General features: G+C 41.6%; 1 protein-coding gene and 1 non-coding gene across 3 annotated transcripts in view; one reads left to right on the forward strand and one right to left on the reverse strand.

The window, feature by feature from the left end:
* Positions 1 to 8,145: 8,145 nt before the first annotated feature.
* Trnal-caa (transfer RNA leucine (anticodon CAA)) lies at positions 8,146 to 8,259 on the reverse strand. Its single transcript has 2 exons — positions 8,222 to 8,259; positions 8,146 to 8,191 (listed from the first exon to the last, which is right to left on the reverse strand). It is a non-coding gene; the product is annotated as a tRNA-Leu (tRNA).
* Positions 8,260 to 8,660: 401 nt separating this feature from the next.
* The window catches only part of LOC138967614 (mucolipin-3-like), a 41,989-nt gene continuing 29,368 nt past the window's right edge, over positions 8,661 to 21,281 (forward strand). The window contains exons 1-2 of one of the 2 annotated variants that reach the window (XM_070340218.1): positions 8,661 to 9,023; positions 15,958 to 16,038. In XM_070340218.1, the coding sequence (XP_070196319.1) occupies positions 8,762 to 9,023; positions 15,958 to 16,038 (343 nt within the window). In that variant the 5' untranslated portion in view covers positions 8,661 to 8,761. The remainder of the gene's footprint in view (positions 9,024 to 15,957; positions 16,039 to 21,281) is intronic. The other variant, XM_070340219.1, reaches the window with a different exon arrangement.

Consider the following 21,281-nt stretch of genomic DNA (forward strand, 5'->3'; position numbering starts at 1 on the left):
GGGCTTGGTTGGGGTTGTATGGTGTAGGGTGGGACTTGGTTGGGGCTGTATGGTGTAGGGTGGGACTTGGTTGGGGTTGTATGGTGTAGGGTGGGACTTGGTTGGGGTTGTATGGTGTAGGGTGGGACTTGGTTGGGGTTGTATGGTGTAGGGTGGGCTTGGTTGGGTTGTATGGTGTAGGGTGGGACTTGGTTGGGGTTGTATGGTGTAGTATGGTACTTGGTTGGGGTTGTATGGTGTAGTATGGGACTTGGTTGGGGTTGTATGGTGTAGTATGGGACTTGGTTGGGGTTGTATGGTGTAGGGTGGGCTTGGTTGGGGTTGTATGGTGTAGGGTGGGACTTGGTTGGGGCTGTATGGTGTAGGGTGGGACTTGGTTGGGGTTGTATGGTGTAGGATGGGACTTGGTTGGGGTTGTATGGTGTAGGGTGGGGCATGGTTGGGGTTGTATGGTGTAGGGTGGGACTTGGTTGGGGTTGTATGGTGTAGTATGGGACTTGGTTAGGGTTTTATGGTGTAGGGTGGGCTTGGTTGGGTTGTATGGTGTAGGGTGGGACTTGGTTGGGGTTGTATGGTGTAGTATGGGACTTGGTTGGGGTTGTATGGTGTAGTATGAGACTTGGTTGGGGTTGTATGGTGTAGTATGGGACTTGGTTGGGTTGTATGGTGTAGGGTGGACTTGGTTGGGGTTGTATGGTGTAGGGTGGGACTTGGTTTGGGTTGTATGGTGTGGTATGGGACTTGGTTGGGTTGTATGGTGTAGGGTGGACCTGGTTGGGGTTGTATGGTGTAGTATGGGACTTGGTTGGGTTGTATGGTGTAGGGTGGACTTGGTTGGGGTTGTATGGTGTAGGGTGGACTTGGTTGGGGTTGTATGGTGTAGGGTGGGACTTGGTTGGGTTGTATGGTGTAGGGTAGGACTTGGTTGGGTTGTATGGTGTAGTATGGGACTTGGTTGGGTTGTATGGTGTAGGGTGGACTTGGTTGAGGTTTATGGTGTAGTATGGGACTTGGTTGGGGTTGTATGGTGTAGTATGGGACTTGGTTGGGGTTGTATGGTGTAGTATGGGACTTGGTTGGGGTAGTATGGTGTAGGGTGGACTTGGTTGGGGTTGTATGGTGTAGGGTGGGACTTGGTTGGGGTTGTATGGTGTAGGGTGGACTTGGTTGGGGTTGTATGGTGTAGGGTGGGACTTGGTTGGGGTTGTATGGTGTAGTATGGGACTTGGTTGGGGTTGTATGGTGTAGTATGGGACTTGGTTGGGGTTGTATGGTGTAGTATGGGACTTGGTTGGGTTGTATGGTGTAGGGTGGGACTTGGTTGGGGTTGTATGGTGTAGGATGGGACTTGGTTGGGGTTGTATGGTGTAGTATGGGACTTGGTTGGGTTGTATGGTGTAGGGTGGGACTTGGTTGGGTTGTATGGTGTAGGGTGGGACTTGGTTGGGGTTGTATGGTGTAGTATGGGACTTGGTTGGGGTTGTATGGTGTAGTATGGGACTTGGTTGGGTTGTATGGTGTAGGGTGGGACTTGGTTGGGGTTGTATGGTGTAGTATGGGACTTGGTTGAGGTTGTATGGTGTAGGGTGGGACTTGGTTGGGGTTGTATGGTGTAGTATGGGACTTGGTTGGGGTTGTATGGTGTAGTATGGGACTTGGTTGGGTTGTATGGTGTAGGGTGGGACTTGGTTGGGGTTGTATGGTGTAGGGTGGGACTTGGTTGGGGTTGTATGGTGTAGGGTGGGACTTGGTTGGGTTGTATGGTGTAGGGTGGGACTTGGTTGGGGTTGTATGGTGTAGGGTGGGACTTGGTTGGGGTTGTATGGTGTAGTATGGGACTTGGTTGGGTTGTATGGTGTAGGGTGGGACTTGGTTGGGGTTGTATGGTGTAGGGTGGACTTGGTTGGGGTTGTATGGTGTAGTATGGGACTTGGTTGGGGTTGTATGGTGTAGGGTGGGACTTGGTTGGGGTTGTATGGTGTAGGGTGGGACTTGGTTGGGGTTGTATGGTGTAGGGTGGGACTTGGTTGGGGTTGTATGGTGTAGGGTGGGACTTGGTTGGGTTGTATGGTGTAGGGTGGGACTTGGTTGGGGTTGTATGGTGTAGGGTGGGACTTGGTTGGGGTTGTATGGTGTAGTATGGGACTTGGTTGGGTTGTATGGTGTAGGGTGTACTTGGTTGGGGTTGTATGGTGTAGGGTGGGACTTGGTTGGGGTTGTATGGTGTAGTATGGGACTTGGTTGGGTTGTATGGTGTAGGGTGGACTTGGTTGGGGTTGTATGGTGTAGGGTGGACTTGGTTGGATTGTATGGTGTAGGGTAGGACTTGGTTGGGGTTGTATGGTGTTTGTATGGTGTAGGGTGGACTTGGTTGGGTTGTATGGTGTAGTATACCCACAGACACACAAAAACAATAACCGACGAAATACATAAACACAGACAAATATTAAGTTAACCATATTACAAATTCACAAATAAAAAAACACTTTGCAAAAAAATATATACACCTTAAATTTGATGTATTCTCAAAATCATTGACTGGGCTTTACTGGAAGTGTTCAAAGAAGGCACATAGTGATCTTCAGATCTTTTCATTAAAAACTGACCATTATGTGGTCATTTTAGTATTGCTATATAGATTTACACCAATATTAGCAAGTTAGGACCAAAAAAATCAAGCTCTGGGGTTAGACATTTCTAGGTCACCTGCATAGCTGGCTCTCAACTATGTTTAATAAAACCCCAAATGAGGCACTTTTTGAAAATATAGGTGTTTGAAACCTAAAAGTGACGTCACAAGAAGTGAAAGAATGAACCTCACCAATATTAGAAACGTTAGGCACAAAAATATCATGAGCTCAGGGTTAGACATTTCTAGGTCACTTCAATACCTGGCTCTCAATTATGTTTAATAAAACCCCAAATGAGGCACTTTTTGAAAATATGGGCTTTGGGTAAGCAAAACTCTCATCAGTATAAACAAAAGAAAGACCACATCTTGTTAAGTTCACTAAAAGTCTATTTTTAGTCAAATCAAGTTCCCTTTGGCAGAGAAGGCATCTTTACACAATGCCCATGTTAGTTTTGGTGAAAACAATGTCTAATGACAAAAAAAAATGAAGACAAAAAAAACTTCTTTAAATTTACACCAATATTAGTAAACATTAGTCTAGGGTTAGAGCTCCAAAAAGTCGACTTAAGAGCTATATTTATCATTAGATTTCCTTGAAAATCACAGGGTGCCTTCTTTGCATGACTACCTACCTGTCTCTGAAAAGAAAAAACACGAAAAATATATTTGAGAAAGATATAGCTAAAAATGCAGCAACAGGTCGTTTCAAGATGCAACTTCTCAACACCTCAAGTTTTTTGAGAATTTTTGCGATTTTTTTTAAAAACCCCAAGGGTCGAACAGGGTTTGGTAGAGCATACAATGATGATTCCAAATCACTTTAGCTTTTCTCTCTAGGCCTATCCAATCATTAGATATGTATGTTTTACTGAGTTTGAAAATAGTCATGTTCTACACCAATATTAATGAAAAAGTCAAAAAATTACAACAGTGGCGCTAACCCTTTTTTAGATTGTATTTTTCAAGTTTCAACACTTTAAATGATGTACAGAACTGACATCTACCTTTTCCAAGCCTTAATTACTTCAAGCAATCACTTGTCTCTCTTTAATAGTTTTGGCGCCAAAAAAACCTTCTTACGATTTACACCAATATTAGTTGACTTTGTCATGTTTCAACCCCAAAAATTGGAAAAAATTCTAATAAATTCCATGTCCATTTTTTGCATGTGTGCATGGATAGAAATTGATTCAGTACAATGCAAGCAACAAATTGGAACCCTAACACTAATCCTAGGTTAAATTTTGACACTTAATGTCATATGAAAGCAAATGCTGATTTTGGGTCAAAGAAGGATTTTTATTTTATTTTCACCTATTTTCACCATTTCAACCCTTGATATTGTAGCCGCTACTTTTACAGACTAGTATGTGCACTTAAAAGTAATAGAAGAACAAGCACTGATTTTTTATGATTATTTTTTACAATCTCAGGGTTGATCCTAACCTTAATATTGGTGCAGTCCAAGACTAAATTGGACTTAGAAAAATTTCACTCAACTCAAAAAGCTAACTTTTTTAATATTGATTTTAAGTGTTTTTTTTCTTCGTAATCATGATCCTGGCCTTTTTCTTATGTATATTATTCTAGTTTGACCACCCTATGACTATGCATTAGGCTGTAACAGGCAAAAGAAAGCTTTAATTGTTTTATGGCTCTCAAAGGTTGAAAAATAAAGTTAGAGCTGAGATATTTTGAAATTGTGCCTTATTTGTAATGCCATTTAACATATATAACACAGCCCTTTGAGAATTAAGTGGAAATGCTTGACCCTGGCAACCATTATTTTAGGGTTGAAACGTGAAAAAGTCACTAATATTGGTGTTCATTTTTTCTTGATGTCATAACTTTTGATTGATTTATTGGATTTGATTTCTGTTTGTTGTAGGAGGTAGCTGTTGATGAATTTTGCATTTCTGAAAGAAGGAACAAATGTGTATCTTGAACGGTGAAGGTGTAGTGAATGGTCAAAAATTTTAAAAATTGGTTTTAATTTTTTTAAATTAAAATTGATACCATCGTGTTGAGAATGATGCGTAGATGAAAAAACATATAAGGTACAAGTTTCTATCTTGAAAAATAGCTGAGCTATTTATAGATTAGTTTTCGGCCAGGGTTAATATCGGTGTTGTTTATGACTAAAATAACTTTGTCAATAACTTTTGACCTAATTTGACCCGGAATGAGTTTTTTGCACAGAATACATTCATTTTTGATATAGAATCGATTGATATATACTTGTATACCAAAAATATCAATTTTGAAAAAAGTGACCAAAATGTCACCAACATGTCCACTTACACAAAAATTCATTATAATCTACCCCGGATATATTTCATGACCAAAATCTTTTTTTTCATATGTCAAATGTTATTTTATGATCATGTGCGGGGTTAAAAAAGGCCGCAAAAAATCAAGGATATGTTTAATTTGGACTTTAAGTTTTTCCGGTTAGGCCATAAACACCAATATTAGCACTGACCCTGTGGTTTTTCGGGAATACCCGCTAAACTAATTAGGGTTTGGCAATGAAACTTACAGGAGATGTCGAACTCATTAAGCTTTACCAAAATCTGAAAAGAGATTTAAAATCGGTTCATAACTTTTTGAGTAGGGTTGAATAACATACTAATATTGGTGAGGTTGACCAGGGTTAGGGCCCCGCGCAATAGTGGACCCGCGCAATAGCGGCCCAGCCCCCACCGAAGGCACCATTTTGGAAAGTTTTCTGATGATTTGGACCTTGTACTGTAATTTAGAAACACCTGCATTGATTTGCTCAAAACTGCTCCGAAACTATGCCAAATAATTAAATGTATTTTAATCAGCAAGCGGTTTGCTTCACCCAGCTCTCCTGTGTCAGGAGCCGGATTACATTCGTCATCATATTTTATTTAGTCCTCATTGATACCCATTTGTCAAAGCAGATTAAGACCGTTGGATTGAGGAAGTCAAACCTACAGTCTAGCAAACGCATGCTTTTTCCATGCCATACAGGGCTAAAATGCTTTGCGTAATATAAACAAACACACAGTCCGCTGGAGAATATCACGGTCTGAAATTACTACCAAACACAGCATTCAGATTTGAAAATAGAACACTCAAACACTAATTCTAAGACCTTCCTTGTGTGTGTTGTCATCTATTCAACACCCAACACGAACTCTGTAGCTTTTGGCTGAAAATCAAATCTGTATCTCTAGGAATAGGGCATGAATAACTCGGGGGCGAAAGGTAGGACTTTACAATGAGAATTACAGTCTGGGATTCCCACTCAAAACACAGCTGTTTTGAATTTAAGTAACTCAGCGCTTAAACGTTTATTTTAAGGTATTCCTGGTGTGTGGTCACATGATTATTACAACCCCCAACCTTAATGATAAAGCTTTTGGGGCAATGAGAGACAGTTTTCTTGTTATAAATTAACACTTTAAACACATATGAGCGCGTACACACATTCACATACATGAACACACACACAGACACTGTAAGGACACAGCCACACACAGCCACAAACACACATACACACTCACGCACACCCACCCACACATTATTTTACTTGGCATTATATTACTTTAAACACATGTGCGCGCGTACACACATTCACATACATGAACACACACACAAACACACACACAAACGGTGCAAGGACACACACACACACAGTCAAACAATCACACACAACCTTAACGATAAAGCTTTTGGGGCAATGAGAGACAGGTTTTTTTGTTAGACATTATCACTTTAAACACATGTGCTTGCATACACACTTTCACATACATGAACACACACACAAACACTGCAAGGATACAGACACACACACACTCAACCACTCACACACTACCCATACACACGCACACGCACACACACACACAAACGCACACACACACGCAAACGCACACACAAACACACACACACACACACAGTGAAATGGCTGCGCAGAATATTGCAGAGAAAAACTTGTGTTTGACAGCACTTACATTATTTATAATCACAGGTGAGGGGCGCGGTGGCCTAGTGGTAAGACAGCGGCCTCCCAAGCGGAAGGTCATGGGTTCGAATCCCGGCCAGGCCTGGTTAATAAGGGTGGAGATTTTTCCGATCTCCCAGGTCAAGTTATGTGCAGACCTGCTAGTGCCTTATCCCCCTTCCTGTGTACACGCATTCACAAGACCAAATGCGCACGGAAAAGATCCTGTAATCCAGTTCGGTGGGTTATTGAAACACAAAAATACACAGCATGCTTCCTCTTAAAGCGGTGTATGGCTGCCTAAATGGCGGGTAAATACGGTCATACACGTAAATATCCACTCGTGCAAAACCATGAGTGTACGTGGGAGTTTCAGCCAATGAACGCAGAAGAAGAAGAAGAATACTCACAGGTCAGCATAAAAAGCTCCTACACAGTGAGCAGAAGTCAAACACGTTTTATTTTATTTTACTCATTCACATTCAGCAAATAAACCATAAAATGTCTCATCAGAAAGTGCCGGCTACTGTCTCTCTGAAATTGTGAAAAGGCGCGATGATTGCAGTTTACACCTGCACACAATGCAGGATCCAATAATGGATTAATGGAGGTGTGAAAGTTGGTTTTTGTTCAGGCCCTAAGGGTGAAACACACAAAAAAACAATACAGAGTATGACTGTACAGATGGTCAGTTGTGTGCACACCCACACTCATCATCCTTTACAGTTATCACACTGAAATTTGAACAAAAAAGTCAAAATACATTAGGCCAAAAAAAAAAGAAGGTGTGGTTACGGTAACATAGCCCAAAAAAATAGGGTAGGAAGGGTAGGCAATCACTTTTTTTTATAAAACTTTTTTTTCTAATGTGTACAAATTAAACCTACTTGACAGGGAAATAAGTGTGCGACTCGCGCGCTTTCGCTTTCATTGCGTTTTCTGCACTCGTTCTCTTGTGTTTTTTTTGGGTTTTTTGACAAATGTAATAACAAGTTATAGGGTCGGCCCCTAAAAATAGGGTAGGTCGGGTTACCGTAACCACACCTATTTTTACACCCCCGGTATAGGGGTGTGTATAGGATTCGGTCGATGTGTTTGTTTGTTTGTTTGTGTGTTTGTGTTTGTGTTCGCATATAGATCTCAAGAATGAACGGACCGATCGTCACCAAACTTGGTGAACAGGTTCTATACATTCCTGAGACGGTCCTTACAAAAATTGGGACCAGTCAAACACACGGTTAGGGAGTTATTGGTGGATTAAGATTCTACAAGGACTTATAGAGGGACATATTAATGGTCAAAGGGAAATAACCTTCTCAGTTGGTGGCAGTGAGAATGGTAAGGACGGGGGTGTTTTTCCTACCTCAGAGGAATTTCTTGGTTTTTTATGCCTTATAGTACAAGAGAGTACAAGAGAACAATGAAAGGACAAAAATACACGGATTGGAAAAGTGCAATGGAGACAAATCAAATGCGAAGAAAAGCAAAACTTGCTGTATTGTACTGTTACTATTATTTAAATTAAAAAAAAGTAAAAATTATGTGTCAGAAGTGGGGTTCGAACCCACGCCCACATTCGTGGACCAGAACACTCAAATCCCAATCAGGGAAGGATAATCCTTGAGTCTGGCGCCTTAGACCACTCGGCCATCCTGACATCCACATACACAAAGAGAAAGTTATAGTTTATAAATAAGTGCAATGAGATAACTCGCTTACCCCGCCTCAAAAAATCAATTTATGATGAATTATTGCACGCAGTACTCAGCACACATATTCTGGGCAATAAAAATTCGATTCTGACTTCTAAATCGTGTCGCCAAAAAGACCGACTCATGCATCTTTTTATACAATGTTTCAGAAATTAAGATTGATGCGCATAGACATAGAGCCACAAAACCATAGCACTATCAAACCAACAGATAGATGCCAGATTTAATACTTTTTATATATTTCATAGTTATTCCAAAGATAAACAACACCAACAAAAGTGCATGAGTATTCAGAAATATATTTATTTTTAGAGTTGGGTGAGTCGACAATTACCATCCACTTGTCAACTTCCGGTCATAAGACCTCTCTTCCAATCCAAAACAAAACGAAGACTTCACGACTGACTGCTTCGCGACTCTGATAATGACAGCATTTGACCTGCTACAATGAACCCATCACATTTTCCTCAAGTCTTAAGAGGAAGTCGGAGTCGCAGCCCATCGCCCGTGTCTCGTCGTCGTGTGCACAGCGATGTCGGGTCTCCAGTGCCAGAGCACGAATTTCCAGGGCTAATGACAGTGGGTGAAAACCTGCTTTCCGTCCCAGACGTAGAAGTTGGAGGCGGCAGATGCGGACGACAGAGAAGTCGCAGCGACAATGTTGTCCGCCCGTCGCAGCATACACCAGGTCGTCGTGGTGTTACTGCGGGTAGGTGTTGAACATCAACAGTCGATTGTTTCTTCTTCTTCTGTTTAACTTTAAGTTTAACACTGGCACAACTTTCATTTTCAAAGTCAAAATGAGGGTAACCGAATTAATATGAGCTGTGACAGTATTCAGTCCGAGTTTGTACTTCTGCTTGACAGAGTACCTTTGTTTACTTGGTACAAAGAATAAGCCCCTCCCCTCTCTCTCTCTCTCACACACACACACGCACACACACGGTTCTATTTACAGTGTTTATAAATGACTTACCAGATGTGGTTAGTGGTATAGTGAAGATATTTGCGGATGATACAAAGCTGTACAATAAAGCAACAAACAGTTCAGTCATGCAAAAAGACATACACTTACTTCAGGATTGGACAAATAAATGGAAATTATTTTTTAATGTTTCAAAGTGCAATGTTCTGCATTCTGGTAAAAAGAATCCCAAATATGACTACGTGATGACTGTCAATGATGCTATTGAAAAAATAAATGAATGTGATGAGGAAAAGGACATCGGTGTTGTTTTCGACAGCAATTTGTCATTCGACCCGCATATTCGAGGAGTTGTGTCAAAAGCTAATCAGAGGATTGGCATTATCAAACGAACGTTCTCATTTCTTGACAAGGACACCTTCTTAAAGCTATACAAAGCCTTTGTGAGACCACTGGTGGAATATGCAAATGTGGTGTGGAGCCCATTCCTCAAGAGACAGTCTCAGACAATTGAGAGGGTGCAGCGTCGAGCAACTAAAATTCTAAAGGAGTGCCGGGATAAGTCTTACGCGGACAGACTCAAATACCTAGACCTCCACTCTCTGAAGGGAAGGAGGACAAGGGGTGACCTAATACAAACATATAGAATTATAAATGGGGTGGATGATATTGACATGCACAAAATATTCACATTCAAGCAGACAGACAACACCAGAAACAGCCAGGGAAAAATCTTTGTTCAACACTGTAAGACTAACAAGCGCAAGTTTTCGTTTTCTCAAAGAGTTGCTAACAATTGGAATGCACTACCCGCTAACATAAAATTCGCACCCACAGTAGACGCCTTCAAAAACTTCTTGGACAATTCTCCAAAATTTCTTAACCTTTTTTACGACTTTGATTGAAAGAATAGGGATTTAGGCATGCAAAGTATCTGACAAAGAAGGGGCACCAATAAGGCCTCGCGGCCTTCGGCTAACAAATATAGCCGCCCCTATATACTACTACTACTACTACTACTACTACACACACACACACACACACACACACACACACACACACACACACACACACACACACACACACACACACACACACACACACACACACACACACACACACACACACACACACACACACACACACACACACACACACACACACACACACACACACACACACACACACACACACACACACACACACACACACACACACACACACACACACACACACACACACACAAACAAGGAAGAGGACAGAGAATGAAATTCAAGGCACAGAAAGCTGGGACTTTCGTCACAAAGCATTCAACAACTCACAAACATTGCACACCCAACACAAATATGGGGGTAAACATCACTGGTTCTCAGAATTAATTGTTCATTATTACATTATGTTTTTTTACACCCCCGGTATAGGGGTGTGTATAGGATTCGGTCGATGTGTTTGTTTGTTTGTTTGTGTGTTTGTGTTCGCATATAGATCTCAAGAATGAACGGACCGATCGTCACCAAACTTGGTGAACAGGTTCTATATATTCCTGAGACGGTCCTTACAAAAATTGGGACCAGTCAAACACACGGTTAGGGAGTTATTGGTGGATTAAGATTCTACAAGGACTTATAGAGGGACATATTAATGGTCAAAGGGAAATAACCTTCTCAGTTGGTGGCAGTGAGAATGGTAAGGACAGGGGTGTTTTTCCTACCTCGGAGGAATTTCTTGTTATTAATGTGTTTTGCTTTATAGTATGATTAAAGCTTGCATTTATTGCAAAAAAGCACAGGGGGCTTCTTTCAGGGCTTAAGGACCGTGGCATTCTAGACTCTTATTTCGTATCGTGATCCAGGGGATGCTGACAGCAGCTAGCTGATACAATAAGATCGATTTTCCATGCGGGTATTTCTTTACATGAACAATTTCTGGCATCTTATACAAACCAGTCACCCTGTTACTCCACCCAGTAAAACCATGTCTAAAGCAAAGAGGTTTGATTACATGATTTGTCAGAAAGTAAGTGGTCTCATGAAATATTAAGTATTGTCTGACCAGTTATCAGTGTATTTTTTAGATTATTTTTAATTTTACATGTTAGCAGGACCACTGTGATATCATTTCCTAGGGGAGTCATTACTCTTAGCAAGCTGGAAATGGCATTAGGCCCCCCCCCAAAAAAAAGGTCTGTTTACGGTAACATAGGGTGAAAAAATAGGGTCGGCAGGTCGGCTTTTTTTTTTTTTCTCCCCTCTCTATGATGTTTCACAGTTCATTTCTTCTCATCAATCCCTGTTTTTGCCCAACATAACTATAAACAGTACTTTGAGCTTACTTCCCTTCTGTCGTCTGCAGTTTGAGCGCAAACAGCTCTATTTTGGATGCGGTTTTTTTTTTCAGACGATCAAAAAAAAAAGATTAGGGTCGGGCCTAAAAACTAGGGTCGGTCGGGTTACCGTAAACAGACCTAATTTTTTTTTGGCATTAAAAGTCTGGTTAGGCCTAAAAGAAAAAGTCAGTGTTTCCGGTTCCACGACCAACTGTTTTTTCCTCCTGACAGTGGAACTTTAAAATGAAAACTTAATTAAAAAATGATACAAGTCACCTTGCAGACTTTACAAGAAAAGCTTATCTTCTTTGACACTGAGGGGTTATAATACAGACTGCATGAGTTGTGGCCAATAAAAAGCCAGTGCATGCACCTAATGGATGAAAATACAATGACTTTAGTCCTGAAAAAAGAATGTAATTTGTAACTGACCAATTAACTTTCAAAAGGTGAGGATGGGGAGTTACAGAGAAGAGAGACACTGTGTTTTTGTCTGTGGAAGATCAAGAAAATAATTAAGGAGTTATTGAGTCGATTGACCAAGTAAGATTGGGTCAGACAACTGCTTCTTTATGCCACCATTGCAATACAATTGCACCGTTGTCACCTGCACACAAAAACGGATTTTGACACAGAACTGATATTCCTTACTGGTGTGAATAATTAGTGTGTATGGTTTTTGTGTGTGTGGTGTGCTGGCTGTTAAGAATTGATTCCCTCTACTAACCTTTAAAACGAAAGAAAGAAAAGAAAAACAACACCAACCAACCAAACGCAAGGAAAAAACCCACACTTAAGGCGTTTACAAACACACAAGTAAAGCATTCATTAGGCAGGGATTAGTCCAGGATTTTTTGCAGAAGTTCACATGACAAATTTTATCATTGGAATATATGTCAATCGGTCTTTTTCTTTAGATCAAATGATCCTCTTTTAACATTACACATGCGCACATACGCATGCACACAAACACACACACACAAACACACACACACACACACACACACAAACACACACACACACACACACACACACACACATCTTTACTCCTGTAGAACTTGAGGTTGTGCACTGGATTCATTTCTGTGATTTAGAAATAGAACAGTGGTTCATATATTATATGGTAGTGACTCCCCACACAAAAGTTATCTAATTATTTATGTGAAATTCACTTGTACAAGTCATAGGGTTTGTTTGGTTTCTGATGAAAGGGACTTAAACTCAATAAAAACAAAGAGACAACTAGACATTTTTTGCTGCTTAAAAATAAATGTACACATGATTTTCACATGTGACGGGTTTTTCTAGTAAACAAAACCTCTAATACTTATAATGATAACTGAAGTTTTAAGTCGATCACCAGAGTACTGCAGCACTGATAATAATGTTTTTGTTTTTTTCAAAGTAACTACAGCTCAAGCACAAGATCAAAAAGTTTAAGTTGTACTTTTGACTTGGTGATAATGAATGCAGCTAATGATAACCATAAAGTTGTATTGGGTCAGAGTTTGTTTAGCATGAGCCAAGGGTAATATGCACAGTTCAAACGTCAAGTGATACCTGTCTTGTATAGTAGGCCACAAGAGACTGGTCTGACATTGACAGCAACAGACCGATGAGTTGAAATACTGGGACTGTTATGATATATATTGATACTGAACTATTATTAGACTTTGATGTGTTTTAAAATGAACTTAACATTATAACCAGCATTCATATAAATTGATGAGCATTTACGCCCAACGAATGGTTGTGTGATGCGCCCGCAGCGTGTTGGCATACATACATGTGCTTGTCACATCCCGCTTTCAGCCTTCACCGCCGGCTAGCCAAGCTGCTTGCAGCACCGGCGAAAAAGAGAGCAGCCTTGCGTAAGTCTCTCCCTGCCAGTAAGCCTCTCCACAACAAGTCCTATGCAAGCTTTAAAGCAACCCTCCACGAGGTGTTGGGTGGTAACTGGGGGCCTTATGTCCCCAGGCAGAATTGCAAGGGCGCGGAGGAGGTTTGGCCCCGAACATGCGGCAGTGCAGGCCCACCGGTGCGTGGACACGCCCTGGCGCCCATGAACCAAACCCCCAGGTATGGGTTACCTACAAAGACTCTACGTCCCAACGGCTGACCAGGCGGACGAGGAGAGTGTACTCCCAACGGCTGTGAAGGCGGAAGAGGACCCTTAGTCTCACATCCCAACGGTAAAACAGGCGGACGAGGAGCTCCCAACGGCTGTTTTAGCGGATGAAGATGCCCCATGTTTTTGCTGCTTTCACAAGCGCCGGGTTGGAAAGACTCGTCAGCCCTGATAGGCAGCTTTCCTAGGAGAAGGACACTCGGAAGACAAACCCGGCCAGATGAGGGCCGATAACCGTGTGATGAGCATTTACAATAAAAGACTGCTTTCCAGCAAATGAATGTTTTCTAATTGTAAGGTCCTCGTAAGACACCCCCCCCCCCCCCTGCCCCCCCCCTCCCCCTACACACACACACATTCATAACAGAGAAAGACTGAAATGAAGTAAGGCGGCTGTGGCGAAAAAGAATTAATACATGTCATACTTAAAAGTAATTTTGACTTTATGGCGCAATGTACGTCATGTGTAACATCCGGCAAGTTCCTTGATCACTAAGACACATACAGTGACAAGTCGATATATACACAGGCTTTTCTGACTCAAAGGAAAGGGGGATAAACCTGTTTGTTCAGGTTTTTAGGCCCGCTTCTGATGTAATGAAGCCAAGACTAGTGTCAGTGCATCTTTTACTGTTTATCTTTCTCCTTCTGATGTAATGAAACCAAGACTAGTGTCAGTGCATCTTTTACTGTTTATCTTTCTCCTTCTGATGTAATGAAACCAAGACTAGTGTCAGTGCATCTTTTACTGTTTATCTTTCTCCTTTCTTGATCTGGTCATTTTGTAAACTTTTTTTTTTTTTAACCAGTTTTATCAGTTTGTCCTTGTATTACATTATCAATACAAAGATATATCCTTGTTTAAAAGAGAAGTAAACACATTTTTTCACCTGCTACAGTGGAACCCCCCTTTTAAGACCTCCAACATTCTGAAAAAAATCAGGTCTGAAATGGGAGGGAATCTTTAAATTGGGGTAAATTTACAGAGGTTATGAACAGACAATCTGAGAAAACAGGGTCTTAAAAGGGAGGGAGTTTGGGGGGGGGGGGGGGGGGGTGTCCTTAAAATGAGGGTTCCACTGTACTTACGATATTTTTTATGTCAGGTGTATAGTTTTCCCAGTGGGCACTTTCTTTTTTGTTGGGAGTTGTAGTCATGTGAGAGGGGGAGGGGTCAGACAGGTGTTGGTGTGTGTGCTGTGCGGACAGCTTCAATGTCATTGTTGTTGGCCAGTTTGACACATTTGTGGCATGCAGCTAATGTTAGTCTACATCAGCTTTAAGCTCCGCCTTTTTTTCTTTCTTTTTTTCCAAATTGAAGGTCAAGATTTGAAGCAGCTGTTTTTCTCGTGTTCAGCTTTGAATGTCTTCATAGTAATAGTTGATGATGAATTCTCGTCTGACGCAGCTTTTTATTCTCGTGTGACATAGCTTCTTAGTTGCCGAGTCTAATCTTTGGGATCTTATTTCACGAAATTCTACTTGGACTTCTCTGTCTCATATTGACATGTATTATTGGTGAACTTTGGTACTGGTACATATCATTGCCAGATCAAGACATGGACATTTGTGTGTACACCGCTGCACATTGCCACCTTTTTCTGTATTTTTTCATCAACTTTAAAACGGTGAACAGGCCCTCAGGGGCTCCAACCACTGATCAAGTCAAGGCAAATGAAAGTGCAGGTTCTTTTGTTTTGAATTCCCGTTTCATTTTGGGTGTTCATTGCTAGGGTTGACCCCACCTGCTGTGTATAGATCTACATGACATTTTGGCCTGTCACTTGGTGATATATTTCTCTGCATGCCTGTGTGGATACATTTCTCAGGATGTGGGTGGGTGTCCTGTGGGTGTCGTGTGGGTGTCCTGTGGGTGTCCTGTGGGTGTCGGGTTGCTATCACACATGATTATGGATTGCATATCATTGTTGTTTTTCAAGCCCTTGTGTTGACACTGAGAGCTTTGACCTTTCCTCTGTGATTTGGCTCTGTTCTTGCCATCCTTACTGTTAGCTTCTGTGTTAACCAGCTCTGCAGGAAACATGTAAAGAGAGTCAAACAGCCAAGAGAGACAATGCAGAATCAGAGAACAGTGGCAGCACATGAGTCTTCGGGTCTATTTGAAGCGTGTTCTGTGCCTATGCACACACGACTTTCATTTTCACAGCCCAACAGAGATAATATTGTTAGTTCATCAGTTAAAACATCATCTGTGGACAGTGGATTTGAGGTCACTAACTCAGACTGCATTTATGGGGCTTCAGGATTGAGCTCAGCAATAACAGTCCAGAGAAGTAATGGATGCGCACATGATGGAGAAAGTGGAGATGCAAGTGATCGACCAGGTGAATTATTATTTGTTTTTCTTCTGTTCTTGTTTTAGAGGGTATCGGTGTAAAAATGGGATTTGCGAAGGGCATTCTTATTTGTCCAACATTAAATGTCGCGAGTGGTTGTTTTCATTTCAACAAAATGAGTTTAGAATGAAAAGCTTTGCTGAACATTCCAGAAGGACTTTTTTAGTGAAGAACACACAAGAGTGCGCAACCAGACGCCCTAATGCGAATGACACAATATCTATATATATAACTGGGAAATAAGGAATTATTCAAAGAAAAACAAAAGTAACCTAATAAGATAAAACAAACACCACTGTCAAAATGTTGGCTTTAGTTTAGTCTGTTTGGTTGATTGATTGGATTTTGTTGTTCTTCCTATTATTTGTTCACATTTTTACATTTAGTCAAGTTTTGACTAAATGTTGAATCGAGACGAGGGTTGTGGTGTATGTGTGTGTGTGTGTGTGTGTGTGTCTGTCTGTCTGTCTGTGTGTGTGTGTAGAGCGATTCAGACCAAACTACTGGACCGATCTTTATGAAATTTGACATGAGAGTTCCTGGGAATGATATCCCCGGATGTTTTTTCGATAAATACCTTTGTTGACGTCATATCCGGCTTTTTGTAAAAGTTGAGGCGGCACTGTCACACCCTCATTTTTCAATCAAATTGATTGAAATTTTGGCCCAGCAATCTTCGACGAAGGCCGGACTTTGGTATTGCATTTCAGCTTGGTGGCTTAAAAATTAATTAATGACTTTGGTCATTAAAAATCTGAAAATTGTAAAAAAAAAAAAAAAAAATTTTTTTAAACGATCCAAAATTACGTTCATCTTATTTTTCATTATTTTCTAATTCCAAAAAACATATAGATAAGTTATATTCGGATTAAAAACAAGCTCTGAAAATTAAAAATATAAAAATTATTATTAAAATAAAATTTCCGAAATCGATTTAAAAACAATTTCATCTTATTCCTTGTGGGTTCCTGATTCCAAAAACATATAGATGTGATATGTTTGGATTAAAACAACGCTCAGAAAGTTAAAAAGAATCGAGATAAAGAAAAGCGTGCTATCCTTCTCAGCGCAACTACTACCCCGCTCTTCTTGTCAATTTCACTGCCTGTGCATCGAGCGGTGGACTGACGATGCTACGAGTATACGCTCTTGCTAAAAGAAATGCAGTGAGTTCAGTTTCATTCTGTTAGTTCGACAGCTTGACTAAATGTTGTAATTTCGCCTTACGCAAATTGTTTCTTGTTGTTGTTGTTGATTGAGTGAGGGAGCTTATTCATATAACTGTGAAGGCATTGTTTTATTCACTTTTAACTCCTGCACTGTGCATGTTCAATAGATAATAATTATCACACAGTCTTTGGCTGTTGTATGTATCACCATACGTGCACATATCACCATACGTGCACATATTTGTTGCCTCGGGGACTCAGATTACTGCACTGTGCATGTTCAATAGATAATATCACACAGTCTTTGGCTGTTGTATGTATCACCATATGTGCACATATTTGTTGCCTCGGGGACTCAGATTACTGCACTGTGCATGTTCAATAGATAATAATTATCACACAGTCTTTGGCTGTTGCATGTATCACCATACGTGCACATATTTCTTGCCTCGGGGACTCAGATTACTGCACTGTGCATGTTCAATAGATAATAATTATCACACAGTCTTTGGCTGTTACATGTATCACCTTACGTGCACATATTTCTTGCCTCCGGGACTCAGATTACTGCCCTGTGCAGACGTTTTCTGCAAAAGAACACTTAATAGATCTATAACACAATGTTTGCTGTTCTACTTATCTCCTTGATCAGCGTTATCATCACCCTTTAACCTTGTTCCATTGAGATCAGGTGAAGTAATAGAGCCCAGGTGTGTGCATAGTAATCTCACTCCAAACAAAATGCATCTGATCTAGATACAGTGGAACCCCCCTTTTAACACCTTCACAACAATCTGAGAAAATCACGTCTTAGAATGGAGGGAGTCTTAGAATGGAGGGAGTCTTAGAATGGAGGGAGTCTTAGAATGGAGGGAGTCTTAGAATGGAAGGAGTCTTAGAATGGAGAGAGTCTTAGAATGGAGAGAGTCTTAGAATGGAGGGAGTCTTAGAATGGAGGGAGTCTTAGAATGGAGGGAGTCTTAGAATGGAGGGAGTCTTAGAATGGAGAGAGTCTTAGAATGGAGAGAGTCTTAGAATGGAGGGAGTCTTAGAATGGAGAGAGTCTTAGAATGGAGGGAGTCAGAATGGAGGCAGTCTTACAATGGAGGGAGTCTCAGAATGGAGGGAGTCTTAGAATGGAGGGAGTCTTAGAAAGGAGGGAGTCTTACAATGGAGGGAGTCTTAGAATGGAGGGAGTCTTAGAATGGAGGGAGTCTTACAATGGAGGGAGTCTTACAATGGAGGGAGTCTTAGAAAGGAGGGAGTCTTAGAATGGAGGGAGTCTTAGAATGGAGGGAGTCTTACAATGGAGGGAGTCTTAGAATGGAGAGAGTCTTAGAATTGAGGGAGTCTTAGAATTGAGGGAGTTTTAGAATTGAGGGAGTCTTAGAATGGAGGGAGTCTTAGAATGGAGGGAGTCAGAATGGAGGGAGTCTTAGAATGGAGAGAGTCTTAGAATGGAGAGAGTCTTAGAATGGAGGGAGTCTTAGAATGGAGAGAGTCTTAGAATGGAGAGAGTCTTAGAATTGAGGTACACTTACAGAGGTTGTGAACAGAACGTCTGAGAAAACTGGGTCCCTTAAATTGGGGGAGGGGGGGGGGGGTCTGAAGAGGAGGGCTCCACTGTACTGTAGTAATCTCACTCCAATCAAAGTACATCTGAACTATACACACGAACACAGAGTGGCTGAGCTGTAATCATGTGAATGGTGTGTCCTGTGACTGATTGCACTGCAGTGGAACCCCCGTTTAAGACCCCCCGTTTAAAGACTCCCTCCCTTTTAAGATCCTATTTCTTCAGATTTTCTGTTCATAAACTGTGTAAATTTACCCCCATTTTAAGACTCCCCATTTTAAGACTCCCTCTTTTTGAAGACTTGCGTTCCTCAGTGTTTTGGGTGTCTCAGTAGGGAGGTTCCACTGTATCGCAAGGACAAAAGGATACAGGTATTGTGCTGGCTTACAACTCTTGTTGCTGTTGATGGTGTTATTGTTTCTTCACACACAGGTGTTGTGTTGCACTTTATGCAGTGTTGTGATATTTAATACAGGTATGTTCTTCTTTTCTTACGCAGCTGTTCATGTGCTGCGTTGGTTAAAACATTGTTTTGTTCAATCGTCTGATATTGATTTCGGGGGCATTTGAACTCTGTGGACATGTATGTTCTTAGTACAGGATCAAATAGTCTTTTGTAATCTTGTGTGTGTGTGGGTGTGTGTGTGTGCCTTTCTCTCCTTTCCTCCCTCATTCTCTCTCTCTCTCTCTCTCTCTCTCTCTCTCTCTCTCTCTCTCTCTTCTCTCTCTCTTCTCTGTCTCTCTCTCACTCTCTCTCTCTCTTTCCCTCCTCTCTCTCTCTCTTTCCCTCTCTCTCTCTCTCTCTCTCTTTCCCTCCCCCCCTCTCTCTCTTTCCCTCCTCTCTCTCTTCTCTCTCTCTTCTCTCTCTCTCTCTCTCTTTCCCTCCCTCTCTCTCTTTCCCTCCCTCTCTCTCTCTCTTTCCCTCCCCCCCCCTCTCTTTCTCTCTCTCTCTTTCCCTCCCTCCCTCTCTCTCTCTCCCTCTCCATCTCTCTCTCTTTCCCTCCCTCTCTCTCTCTCTCTCTGTCCATCTGCCTTTCTATTTTTCTGTCTATATCAGTCTCCACTTCCACTAGTTTCAGCTAAGGTTGTTGAGTCTAAGTTAAACTTTTGGCTTGACTGAAAGAAGGAAGGAAGAGTTATCTTGAGCACTTGACTTGGTGTTGTGATATTTGTACAATGCCTTGCATTTAATTTGGAAGTTGAATGAACTTCCGCCTTCATCCCCTTTAAGGCGGACTCTGCTTCACGAAAACAATACCTAGCTCCCCTTCTCAGATCTGGTCATGCTTGTTCATGGGATATAACATCCTCCCTGCTCTTGGTCACATGCAAAACGCCAACAGCCTGGGTGCTCTGGTCACATGCAAAAGGCGAACAGCCTGGGTGCTCTGGTCACATGCAAAACGCGAACAGCCTGGGTGCTCTGGTCACATGCAAAACACGAACAGCCTGGGTGCTCTGGTCACATGCAAAACGCGAACAGCCTGGGTGCTCTGGTCACATGCAAAACGCGAACAGCCTGGGTGCTCTGGTCACATGCAAAACGTGAACAGCCTGGGTGCTCTGGTCACATGCAAAACGTGAACAGCCTGGGTGCTCTGGTCACATGCAAAACGTGAACAGCCTGGGTGCTAGTGGTCACATGCAAAAGGCGAACAGCCTGGGTGCTCTGGTCACATGCAAAACGCCAACAGCCTGGGTGCTCTGGTCACATGCAAAAGGCGAACAGCCTGGGTCAGTGGGTGCTCTCTATCAGTCTATGTGCACAGTGCTATTTGTTTTAAAGAATTAATTTCGTATTTAAGGCACTGGTAGTGGTACCTTTTTGAGTCACTTGAGAAAAAGTGACTCTATGTAATCGGTCAGTGTTAGTCTGTCCGGCCGGCCGTCCGGCCGGCCGTCCGTAGACACCACCTTAACGTTGGACTTTTCTCGGAAACTATCAAAGCGATCGGGCTCATATTTTGTTTAGTCGTGACCTCCAATGACCTCTACACTTTAACGATGGTTTCGTTGACCTTTGACCTTTTTCAAGGTCACAGGTCAGCGTCAAAGGAAAAATTAGACATTTTATATCTTTTCTCGGAAACTATCAAAGCGATCGGGCTCATATTTTGTTTAGTCGTGACCTCCAATGACCTCTACACTTTAACGATGGTTTTGTTGACCTTTGACCTTTTTCAAGGTCACAGGTCAGCGTCAAAGGAAAAATTAGACATTTTATATCTTTGACAAAGTTCATCGGATGTGATTGAAACTTTGAGGATTATTCTTTACATCAAAGTATTTACATCTGTAGCCTTTTACGAACGTTATCAGAAAAACAAGGGAGATAACTAGCCTTTTCTGTTCGGCAACACACAACTTAACGTTGGGCTTTTCTCGGAAACTATAAAAGTGACCGGGCTCAAATTTTATGTGAACGTGACTCATTGTGTTGTGAATAGCAATTTCTTCCTGTTCATCTGATGCCTCATATAATATTC

The sequence above is a fragment of the Littorina saxatilis genome, linkage group LG5 (genome assembly GCF_037325665.1).
Source record: "Littorina saxatilis isolate snail1 linkage group LG5, US_GU_Lsax_2.0, whole genome shotgun sequence".
NCBI lineage: Eukaryota > Metazoa > Mollusca > Gastropoda > Littorinimorpha > Littorinidae > Littorina > Littorina saxatilis.